This window comes from Capricornis sumatraensis, chromosome 9 (genome assembly GCF_032405125.1).
Source record: "Capricornis sumatraensis isolate serow.1 chromosome 9, serow.2, whole genome shotgun sequence".
NCBI classification, from domain to species: domain Eukaryota; kingdom Metazoa; phylum Chordata; class Mammalia; order Artiodactyla; family Bovidae; genus Capricornis; species Capricornis sumatraensis.
Window position 1 is genome coordinate 11,740,229 of NC_091077.1, and position 11,536 is coordinate 11,751,764.

General features: G+C 57.3%; 1 protein-coding gene across 2 annotated transcripts in view; it reads right to left on the reverse strand.

The window, feature by feature from the left end:
• Positions 1–10,731, reverse strand: part of PKN1 (protein kinase N1) — a 28,772-nt gene extending 18,041 nt beyond the window's left edge. Inside the window, exons 1-4 of one of the 2 annotated variants that reach the window (XM_068981223.1) lie at positions 10,635–10,731; positions 5,634–5,937; positions 2,779–2,930; positions 513–648 (exon numbers count right to left, since the gene is read on the reverse strand). In XM_068981223.1, the coding sequence (XP_068837324.1) occupies positions 513–648; positions 2,779–2,930; positions 5,634–5,937; positions 10,635–10,655 (613 nt within the window). In that variant the 5' untranslated portion in view covers positions 10,656–10,731. Of the gene's footprint in view, positions 1–512; positions 649–2,778; positions 2,931–5,633; positions 5,938–7,192; positions 7,232–10,634 lie in introns of those variants that run through there. The other variant, XM_068981222.1, reaches the window with a different exon arrangement.
• Positions 10,732–11,536: the final 805 nt, after the last annotated feature.

The window sequence follows — 11,536 nt, forward strand, 5'->3', positions numbered from 1 at the left end:
CCAGAGCCCATGAGCTGCAGCTACCAAAGCCCAAGAGCCCATGCTCGACACAAGAAGCCACTGCAATGAGAAGCCTTCACACAACGAAGACCCAGCACAGCCCAAACTGAATTATTCTTTTAAAAAGAGCCAAAGGGTCAATATTTTTACCTTTGTGGACCACAAGCTCTGTTGCCACTACCTGGCTCCACTGTCACAATGCACAAGCAGTCGTAGCTGACAGTAAATGAACAGGCATGGCTGGGTTGTCAGTATTTCCAAAACAAGCAAACAAACAAAAAAAAGCAGCAGCAGATTTGGTCCAAGAGCTGTAGTTTGCCAATAACTGATCACGTGCAAATCTTGAGTGGGACAGAATGGGAAACCAGGGCCCAGAGAGGGTCAGGAAGGCCTTCTAGCATGGTGAGTCGCAGCACCCACCTCCCTGCCTTAGGAAGGGACCCCTTGTGGGGCTGGGAGCTGAACTCTGCAAGGTGGAACGCAGGGGAGGCTGTCTCGGGGGAGGGGCTCACCTTGAGCCTCGTCTGGGGCTGCCTGGCTCTCCAGCTGGCAGGCCTGCAGTGCCCGGCGCAGTTGCATGCGGATGATATCTATCTTGGTCTTACTGTCTTGCAGCATCTGCTGCGCCGTCAGCAGCAGCTTCCGGTCCTGATGGCAGAGACAGGCCGTGAGGGGAAGGCTGGGCAGGTGGGGGTCTGACCACCCGTCCTGGTGCCCACCCCAGGCAGGCTCTGGGTGACAGAGCATTCACGTGTGGGTATGACAGAATGTGTTCCTGGGTGTTGAAGGGAGATGGAGCCTGTGGCATGTGAATCCTGACAGCTGCCACCTAACAGCTGTGTGACTTTGGACAAGCTGCTCAACCGCTCTGTGTCCATCTGCTCATCTGCGGGAAGGGGAGTGTTCTAACAGCACCAATCACCACTGGGCTGAGGATTAAAGGAGGTAATCTGTGTGTAGGGCTCAGAACTGTGCCTGGCACCAGCAGGCATTGTATTCGTGTCAGCTGTTAGAATGGCCTACGTGTGTGAGTGTTCCCCATGGTGGGCGTAGCCTTGCCTGTAGCCACATGGGTGAGTCCAGGGGTGACTAGGTGTCAGACAGTTGTAGGCAGGTGCAGGAAGCAGGGTCCTGCTCTTGGTGTGTGCAGTTCAAGCTACAGGGTTAACTGGGCATAGCCAAGGACGGTATGTGTGTATAAGTGCCAGGAACTGGTGGTGGATTTTTCCATTGACTTGGTGCTATGTTCAAAACCAGGCACCGACAGACTTCCCTGGTGGTCCAGTGGTTAAGAATCCACCTGCCAATGCAAGGGACACAGGTTCGATCCCTGGTCCGGGAAGATTCCACATGCAGCAGGGCAACTAAGCCCATGTGCCACAACTACTGAGCCTGCACACCCTAGAGGCTGTGCTCCATGACAAGAGAAGCCACTGCAATGGGAAGCCCATGCCCTGCAGCTAGAGAGTGGCCCCTATGCTCCACAGCTACAGAGAGCCTGAGCATAGCAATGAAGTCCCGGAGCAGCCAAAAATAAAAACAGGTAAAATACATTCTAAAAAAGCCAGGCACGGCCAATCTGTGACGAAAGAAGACTGGGTACTGACTGAAGGGGGCAGGAGGGCACTTCTGGGTGACAGGAAAGGTTCAGTAAGGGTGGTGGGTAGCTAGACAAAAATTCACTGGCTGTACACTTAGGTTTTCTGCGCTTGACGTCCATTTGTTACACCTCAAGAAAAGGTTAAGAAAAGTTCCGCATGGTCTGTGTGCTGTGCAATATTCACGTTTGTGTGTGCACTCACAGGCGTGATGCTCTCTGGGTCTCTAGCTGTAGGTCGAACTCTGCCCGTGGGTGTGTCTCTGGGTGTTGCTGCCAACCTGTGACTGTGTACGTGGTGTTGGTACAACTGGGGGTATGTCTGGGTGACAACTGATCACTGGGTGTGAAAAACTGAAGATGTGTGTGTCTGTGTGTCTAGGTGTCCTGTTGGCCTGTGCTGTGTGTCCTGGGTGTTCTATGATGGTGTGCATCTCTCCATGTCTAGAGGTGACTGTGGTGGTTTTCCTCCACGTGTTTCTGAGAGTTGTTACTGCTGTGAATCTAGGTGTTATGATGGTGTGTGTGTGTGTCTCAGTGGTGATATGCCACTGTGTGTCTCTAGAAGCTGTTATGACCATGGGTGTGTCTCTAGATATCATGATGATAGTATACACATCTGGGCTTCTCTGGTGGCTCAGTGGTAAAGAACCCGCCCATCAACGCAGGAGACATGAGTTCAATTCCTGGGTTGGGAAGATCCCCTGGAGGAGGAAATGACAACCCACTCCAGTATTCTTGCCTAAAAAATCCTATGGACAGAGGAGCCTGGTAGGCTACAGTCCATACGGTGGCAAAGAGTCGGACACGACTGAGCTGCTAAACGGTAACATGTGTGCATCTGGGCGTTGATCTGCGTGTACGTCAGAGACGCCACCAGCAGTGAGAGGCTGCATGTTGCCCGGTCTCCGGGGGTAACTGAGTATGGTGGGGAAGTCTCTGCCACGTGTTGATCTGACATCACCCACAGTCATCCAGTTTCCTCTCTGCCCCCACCCAAGCTGCCCACACTCCAATCCTGCTGCAGAGTCACTCCACAGCCCTCTGTCCCCAACCCAGAGTGCCCCAGCCTCCTGGGGGGCAGAGGGAGGCACCACCCCGCCCCCACCACATGCTCCAGCCTGTGATGCGCCCACAGGTGTACATGCACATTGAGGGGTGTGCACGCACACTGCTCCCACCTTGGTGCTGCCGTTGCTATACGTCTGGATCATGTTCTCTGCTCCCTGCTTCACCTTCAGCTCGATGGCCAGCTGCTTCTCCAGACCGGCTACGCGGCTCAGGTTGGTGGCTGAGCAGGCAGAGTCACCTGTGCCAGGGGACTGGGGGGCATCTGGAGGGGTGGATGGGGCAGAGTCACCACAGCCCTCCTCTCCAACTGCCCAGGTGCTTTTGCACCAGCTGAGAGGATCCACCCCGGGCCTGTGAGGAGGAAGAGCTGAGGGCCAGGGGCCACAGGGAAACCCTTTCAGGGCTGGGGCGGGACCAGTGTGAATGAACACAGGTGTGTGTGAGGCGTTGGTGTGATCGTGTATACCTTTGTAGAGAAGGTATATACACCCAAAGATGTGCAAGGTTGTGTAGGCATCAGCGGGTGTGGCTGCGGTTAAGTCTGTGAACTTCAGGGTGCTGCATAACTGAGTGTGTCTCCCCAGGTGCTAGTGTAACTGTGAGATGTGAGGTGTTAGAATGCCTCTGTGAGATTCTGGGTGATGGGATGACTCTGCACGTCTGCGACTGTCAGCAGAACTGAGCATTCAGATCTCCTGGCGCTGGTGTGACAGCATCCGAGTGCTGGAACAGCTGGACATGTGTGTCTCTGGAGGTTGGCACAGCTCTGTGTCAATCTCCAGAGAGTGGAATGACCATCAGAGGGACTCTGGGTACAGCTGTGACAGGATGAGGTTTTTGAGTGTTGGCTGAACTCTTTCATTATCTTCAAGTGTTGATCCGATAGTGTTGCTGCTGCTGCTAAGTCGCTTCAGTCGTGTCCAACTCTGCAACACCACGGACGGCAGCCCAGCAGGCTCCTCCGTCCCTGGGATTCTCCAGGCAAGAACACTGGAGTGGGCTGCCATTGCCTTCTCCAAGGCATGAAAGTGAAAAGTGAAAGTGAAGTCGCTCAGTCGTGTCCAACTCTTAGCGACCTCATGGACTGCAGCCTACCAGGCTCCTCCATCCGTAGGATTTTCCAGGCAAGAGTACTGGAGTGGGGTGCCATTGCCTTCTCCGTCTGATAGTGTTAGCCTCCAGCTATTGACACACTAAAGAGGTGTGTGGGTGCTGGGCTAAGTGATGCTGAGTCTCAGGTCTTGCCCAGTTGAGTGTGTTAAGTCTCAGGCGGTTTATGGGCTGGTAAACTCCTGTGGCAGTGGCTCTGTGTGTCTGAATCTCTGGGGGTTGCTGTGAGTGTGTGTGAGTCCTCAGGTTTTGTGTGTGTGTTGGTGTGATTGCGTATGCGTTTATCTGGGCACTGGCTGGCAGTATGGACGTCTCTGGGTATTCACAGAATGCTGCTGCTACTGTTTAGTCACTCAGTCACGTCCGACTGTTTAGCAACCCATGGAGCGTAGACGCCCAGGCTCCTCTGTCCATGAGATTTCCCAGGCCAAGAATACTGGAGCGGGTTGCCATTCCCTTCTCCGGGGGATCTTCTTGACCCAGGGATCGAACCCACATCTCCTGCACTGCAGGCAGATTCTGTACCGCTGAGCCACAGGGTGGGCCCTCAGAGTAGTCTGGGTGCTGGCGTGACTGTGTGTGAGGGTCTCTGGCTACTGATGTGATGTGTGTTACATCTTTTAGTTGCAAGATGAAAAAGTTCTGCAGATTCCTTGCACAAAAATGTGAAAATACTCAACACCACTGAGCTGTATGCTTAAAAATGATAAATTTTCTGTAATGTGTTTTTTTCCAAAACGTTTTATTTTATATTGGAATATAGGTGATTAAGGGACTTCCCTGGTGGCTCAGTGGTAAAGAATCTACCTGTTAAGCAGGAGATGCAGGTTCAATCCCTGGGTTGGGAAGATACCCTGGAGAAAGAAATGGGAACCTACTCCAGTCTTCTTGCTGAAAAATCCCATGGGCAGAGGGGCCTAGCAGGCTGCAGTCCATGGGGTCACAAACATGGGGTCTAAACGGAAGCAATAACAATAGCCAACTAACAATGCTGTTATACTTTCAGGTGTTGTGTTTTTTTAATCACAATTAAAAAATTTTTTTAATCAGTTGGAGCCTATAGGTGTTGTCCAGGTGTGGGTGTGACTGTGACTGTGGATATTTGTGTGATACCTGTAAACCCTTTGGTGTTGTCCAGGTGTGGGTGTGACTGTGACTCTGGATATTGGTGTGATACCGTGTAAGCCCTTTGGTGTTGTCCAGGTGTGGGTGTGACTGTGAGTCTGGATACTGGTGTGATACCGTGTAAGCCCTTTGGTGTTGTCCAGGTGTGGGTGTGACTGTGAGTCTGGATACTGGTGTGATACCGTGTAAGCCCTTTGGTGTTGTCTGGGTGTGGGTGTGACTGTGAGTCTGGATATTGGTGTGATACCGTGTAAGCCTTTGGTGTTGCCCAGCTGTGGGTGTGACTGTGTGTACCTTTCCCTGGGTGTTGGTTTGGGCCTTTAGTCTGCCTGTATTTGGGCCTCCCAGGTGGCACTACTGGTAAAGAATCCGCCTGCCAATGCAGCAGACGCAAGAGATGCAGGTTCAGTCCTGGGTCGTGAAGATGCCCTGGCGAAGGAAATGGCAATCCACTCCAGTATTGTTGCCTGGGGAATTCCACTGGACAGAGGAGCCTGGCGGGCCACAGTCCACGGGGTCACACAGAGTTGGACACGACTGAGCACTTGTCAGCAGTGATAGCAGCCGCCTGCATTTTCAGGTTGGAAGCTGCCGTGACCGAGTGTGTCTCCCTGGTGGTCACTGGCAATGGGCTGGCCGGCCGCACCCTGGGACACAGTGGGTGAGCCCTGGGCAGTGGAGGCCCCCAGTCCCGCATCCCCACCCCCCAGCCCAGGGAAGCCTGGCTTACCGTGTACGCCCACCGCGGGGTCGGGCAGCACCACGTGGGCATGCAGCTCCTGCAGCTGCTGGTGCAGCAGGTCAAGCCTGCGTGAGGAGCCGCGCAGCACCAGCTCCACGGGGCCGAGGTTACGGCCCAGGTCAGTGGTGGCTCGCCGCAGGTTCTCTGCACCCTCCTTCAGCTTCAGCTCCTTGCGGATCTCCCGCCGCAGACGCTCCCGCTCCAGCTCCAGCTGCTGCTGTACCCCAGGGGCTGCCAGGTCGGCACCTGCCAGGCCCAGCTGCTCCAGCAGGGACCAGCTGCGCGGCTCACTCTGCGGGGGACGGAGCAGGGTCAGTGGGGCCAGAGTGGCTCTGGGGGTGCAGACCACATTCAGCTGGCCTGGGCCGGCCTCCTCCTGGGGGGAACTCCTGACACAGGCCCTGCTCCATGTCCTCCGATGGTCCCCCAAAACAGGGAGGTGAGACAAGGCCCTGTGCCTGCTTCCTGACACCTCCAAACTGTGAGGTCCCAAGGGCAGGGCCTTCTCCTTGCCTGTCCCCTCAGACAAGAGGACCATAGGTACAGTTCAGTCTCCCCCGCACTGTCCTCATGCAGTGGGATCCTGCAGGGCAGATTCCATTGCCCCATCACTGGGTCCCCACAGCTCGGGGTCCCCAAGGTCAGGCCCTATCTCTTCTTCCACTGTCCTCCCAAATTAGGGGGGCCCAAGAACAGGCTTTGTCTCCCTCTGTTGCCCCCAAATGACCAGGTCCTGAGGGGAGACCCCCTCTCTCCTCTGCTGCCCCCCTAAACTAGGAGGTCCCAAAGGCAGGCCCCATCTCCGCTCCCTTATGCCCCACGTTAGGAGGGCCTGAGGGCAGCTTTCATCTTCCTTCTGCTGCTCCCCAAATGAGGAAGTATCAAGGGCAGGCCTGTGATGCCCCCCAAACCACAAGGTTGGGGTTCCAAGAGCAAGTTTCTTCTCCTCTTGGCTGTACCCTTGAACTAGGAGGACCCAGGGACAGGCCTTGTCTATTTCCTGTTGTACCCTCAAACTAGGAGGACCCAGGGACAGGCCTTGTCTATTCCCTGCTGTACCCCAAAACTAGGAGGGTGTGGAGACAAGCTTTGTCTATTCCCTGCTGTACCTCCAAACTAAGAGGACCCAGAGACAGGCCTCATTTATTCCCTGCTGTAACCCCAAACTAGGAGGACCCAGGGCCAGGCCTCGTCTATTTCCTGCGGTAACCCCAAACCAGGAGGGCCTGGAGACGGGTTTTGTCTATTCCCTGCTGTACCCCCAAACTTGGAGATCCGGGGGCCAAGCGCCATCTCCCCTCCTTTTGTCATCTACAACTGGCACCCCAAAGAAAAGAGCACTGTTCCCTTCCTCCTCTATCCCCCCCAACCTGGAAGCCCAAAGGGCCCCAAACAGTTTCATCTTTCAAACAGAAAACTCCAAAGCCAGCATCCCATCTCCTCTCCTCAGTCCAAAACCGAGCGGTACCGAGGGGAGGGTCCCTCCGGCCTGTGCCACTTGGGGTCCTCTTCTGCTGCCCCTCCCCCACAAGGACCCCAGCCCCCACCTCCAGCTCCGGGTCCAAAGGGGGATCAGCCTCCGCCATCCTGGGCCCCGGCTGAGGGCCCCGCCCTCTTCCTGAACCTCAGCCCTGCCAGGGCCTCTCGCCTGCTACTTCCTCTTTCCTGCTGGCTCCCAGCAACCCCTGCGAAGGCCAGCTCTGGGGCTCTGGGGCATCAAGAGGACCTTCCTCTCAGCCCCCACTCGAGGGCTGAGCCTGCTTCTCTGGGGTCATCCCAGGGGTGGCCCCTCTGCTCCCTGTCCTGAGGATTCCCAAGGTGTACACAGCAGGCACACACACACAGGCCCGCTAGTGTGGACATGAAGAGCAGCCTTCCCCACATATACAGCTTCCCTACAACACACTCTTATACACCTACAGGCATCACAGGCTGGCCAGTGTGTGCCCACCCCCCAGCCCCTGTATATACTTATATACACCAACACCCACAAGTGCTTACATGGGCGGGCCAGCCCCCTTCCTGTCCCAACTTCCGGCTTCTTCTCAGCTCGGTTGCCTGCTGCTGCTGACCACAGCTTGGAGGCCTGGGGGCCCGGCCGGCCCTGCGGTACCTCCCTGAGGCCCACATCATGAGGAGACAGCTCTGCAGGGCTGGAGTGCCAGTGTCTCCACTTAAGCTCAAGTATGATTAAGAACCATGGTGGTTACTACAAGCTGCACGCCAGGTCAACTAAAGCCATTCCAGGAGGTGCTACTGTGACTCCGTTTTCCAGATGAGGAAACCGAGGCCTGGGGCGGTGACCTAACTTGCCCAAAGCCTCACAGCCAGCAGGAGACAGAACTAAGATTTCCAACAAGAGTGCCCAGAATCAGAGCTAGTTGTCAGCCAGGCAGGAAGAGCCCCTCGTATATTATCTGCCGCCACAGTGAGACCCCATTTCAGAGATGAGGAAAGTCAGGGTTCGCTCTCAATCAACTTCAAGGGCAGCTGCCCCCAGAGAAGATTTACTTCAGGCCTAAAGTGTCACTCCCATGATCCTACTGACCCCTCAATTTTATCCTGGGCAGCTGCCATATTTCCCCTCCTACTTCACAGGTGAGGAGACTGAGGCTCAGAGGGATGGCAGCAGCAGTTCTAGATGGCGGAGGGGATTGCCAACACTCCCACCTCACTTCTGGGGGCAGCTGGCAATATCCAGAGCCATTCTGGGTTGGTTGTCATAACTGGGGCTGCTACTAGGCTCTATGGGGTTGAGTTCATGGAAACTGCTTGACATTCCACTGTAAACACGAGAGCCTCCACCTCCAAGAATGATTCAGCCCCAAATGTCAATAGTGCTGAGCTTTAGAAACCCTGGATTAAAGGACACAGACTCACATCCTGAGCTGCTGGCCATGACCACTGGTAAGGATTTCACAGCAGCCCCACCTGCAAGGGGCTGACCTGGTCTACGTCCTTCCTCACCATGAAAACTCTCTTGGCTACATTTTTTTTTTCAATTTTGACGGCAGAAACCAAGGCTCAAAGAGGGAATGGTGCTGGGCCTAGGACACACTGTGAAGAAGTGGCAGCTCTGGAATTTACACCCAGGGTCACCTCCTACCACCTGCTATCAACCAGGTCCCACCGGCCACCCAGCCCCACCCTGTCCCCAGCAGGCAGAGCAGCGGTGCAGCCAGGAGCGGGGCCAGCTTGAATGAGGGGAGTCCGGGTTGGGGGGGAGGAGCAGAATCCCTCAGCCCCACCTCCTCCAGCAGCTGAGGGCTGAGAATATGCAAAGGAGGGAGAGAGGGAGGCTGGGCCTCCCGGGTTCTCCTTCCTTGGGTGACTCACTCCTATCCAGGGCAGGGGTCACCTGAGGGCCAACGAGATGAACCCATGAATCAGGAGCCTGGCCTGGCCTTGGGGAATCCCCAACACCCTCCAAGAAGCAGAAAACACCTCCCCTGCCCCAGGTCCAGAGGGTCCACTTCTCAGAAATTCCCTCTTCCTAGAGTGACCAGGGATCTAGACCCCATGTCCGGAGATTTCAATGCATTGGGCGTTTCTGGAATCCGGACAGGACATCCGTTTGCCGGACACAGAACAGACAGGCACACACACTGGGACAGACAGAGGGACAGGGGTAGCAGACCCAAGCAGCCACGAGAGAGAGAGGAATGACCAGGACGGGGTGAGGGTGGGGGTGGGGGTGGGGTAGGGGGAAGAGAGCAGGCAGGAGACGGGAAAGGGGGCCAGGGCGCAGGTCCAGCCTCGGTCCAGGAATCACAGTCTCCGTCCGGGCCATGTCTGCTACATGCCAAACACATGCATGTGCCAGGGGAGTCCTACACTGTCCTCCCAGGGCTGATGGGGTAGAGGCAGGGACCCAGGCCCTCCCCGGCCCCCAAGGTCTGACCTTGTGTGATCGGCAACACCAGATACGCCCAGCTCCTCGGCAAGGCTGGCAGGCCATCAGCAGGACTGGGGCGGGGGACAGGGGGTCACGGGGGAGACACAAAGGGGATGTGGGGGCAGGTGCAGAAGGAGATGAGAACCCAGTTACACAGCAACCACAGGACGATGGAGAGGTGATGAGGCACTGTGGGGGCACCGGAGGTACAGGACATGTCTCAGATTTGGGTCACTGACCCAGAGAGGTTTCAGCAGTCACTCTGGCCCTGCTTACCACAGGCAGGGCAGGTGAGTCCCAGGCTGCGATGTCCACAAGGTGGCCCAGGGAGAACCTGGGTGGGTGGCACTTCGGTGTCAGTCACCTGTGCCTCTGTGTGTGTTGATGTGTGGGTTGTGGGGTGACCCAGTCCAGGCAGGATTCCAGGTAAGAGAATCCCCAGTTCATTGACATGGACACTCCCCACCCGGAATCCTGGGATAAGGTTCCACCTGGCAGCCGGGTGGCTGGCTGTGTGGGTCCCTGGTCCCCAGACCTAAAGAGGTGACTCTGGCACTTCCGCCAACAGGTGCCAATCTGCAGCGTCGCGACCATCGTAAAGCTCAGTCCGGAGGTGGGGGTGCCGCCGCCGGAGCTTTGTTGTGCGTGGGGGAGGGTGGGGGAAACGGGGCGAATGGCCTGCGCCCTTCCCGGGGCATCGCGCCAGGCACCTGCTCAGGTGGAGCGGCACCTGCCGGAGAACCGAACGCTGAGGAGAGGGAGCGAGCGGCAGGGTCGACTGGCACCGGGATGCCCAGCTAGCCACAGACACCCGAAGTCGAGCCTCCGCTGCGCCCCCTCTAATTCTCAGAGAAGGGCGGAGCTGGGGATGTTGTAGGACTCCCCTCGCTCCCCCACCCTCCCCCGTGCGTACCTCCACCTGCCGAGGAGACTGCGCTGGCTCCACGGTGCTGGCCCAGGGAGGGGGCGCCTAGCGCTCGGGGGAGGTGGGGACCCGCCCTGGCCGCCCCGATCCCGGGAGCTCCGGCGGTGCGCGGGCGGGGGTCCCCAGCGCCGGCTGGCCGCTGGGCGGCTGCGAACGCAGGTGCGCCTACCTGCACAGCGTCGCTGGCCATGTCCACACGCAGCCCGCCAGGGGTCCCCGCGCGGAGGGAGGGGCGCTGAGAGGAGCGCGCGTGCGCCCCGCGCGGGGCGGGGCGGGGGGCGGGCGCGGCGCGACGCCCCCCGCAAGGCGCAGGGCCGGCTCCGGCCTGCTCGGCTCGGGCAGCGCCTGGCCTGGCCGCCGAGTCCGCGCGCCGCGCCCTCCGGCCCCAGCGGCCGCCGGGCCCGGTCACGTGACCACCGAGGTCGGCGCCTGGGGAGGGGGCGGGGCCGAGGGGCGGGGCTCCCGGCGGCCCCCGGGGCTACAGGGTCCTGGCCGCTTGTGCGCCCCCCTCCGGAGCGGAAGCTGCCGGGTCGGTTTCGCTCGTCTTTCCTTCTTTCGGATTTCTCCCTTTTCCCACGGTTCACCCGATTGAGCGCGCGGGAACCCAGAGAAAAAGAGGGAGCCACATTGAAGCAGGGAGCGGTGGAAGCCTTTGGACCTCCCTGGACCTCCTCTCAAAAAAACAAAAACAACTCATATTCTCCCTGTGTTTGCAAGTTGAGGCTTTCTTAGAACGAACTGTCATTCAAGGGCACCGGAGCTTCCCCCACAGGCTGGAGACAAGCTCTGAGCAGACTTGTGTTCAAATTCCAGCACCCTATGCCTTGGGGGAGTCCCCCAAACCTAAGAGCCCCTTATCTGTAAAAAAAAAAAAAAAAGAAAAAGAGAGAGAGAGAAAGAGAAGGATTGACCTACCCACCCTTGGAGGTGTTGACAAAGTGAAATGAGACAATGCATGCCAAGTGCTGTGAACGCAGTAAGCGCTGGACAAAGGTTAGCTGCTGTGATTTTTAGTGTTTTTGCCGTTGTTATGTAAAGAGATTTGACCCCTAAATCCGTCACGGACTCGCT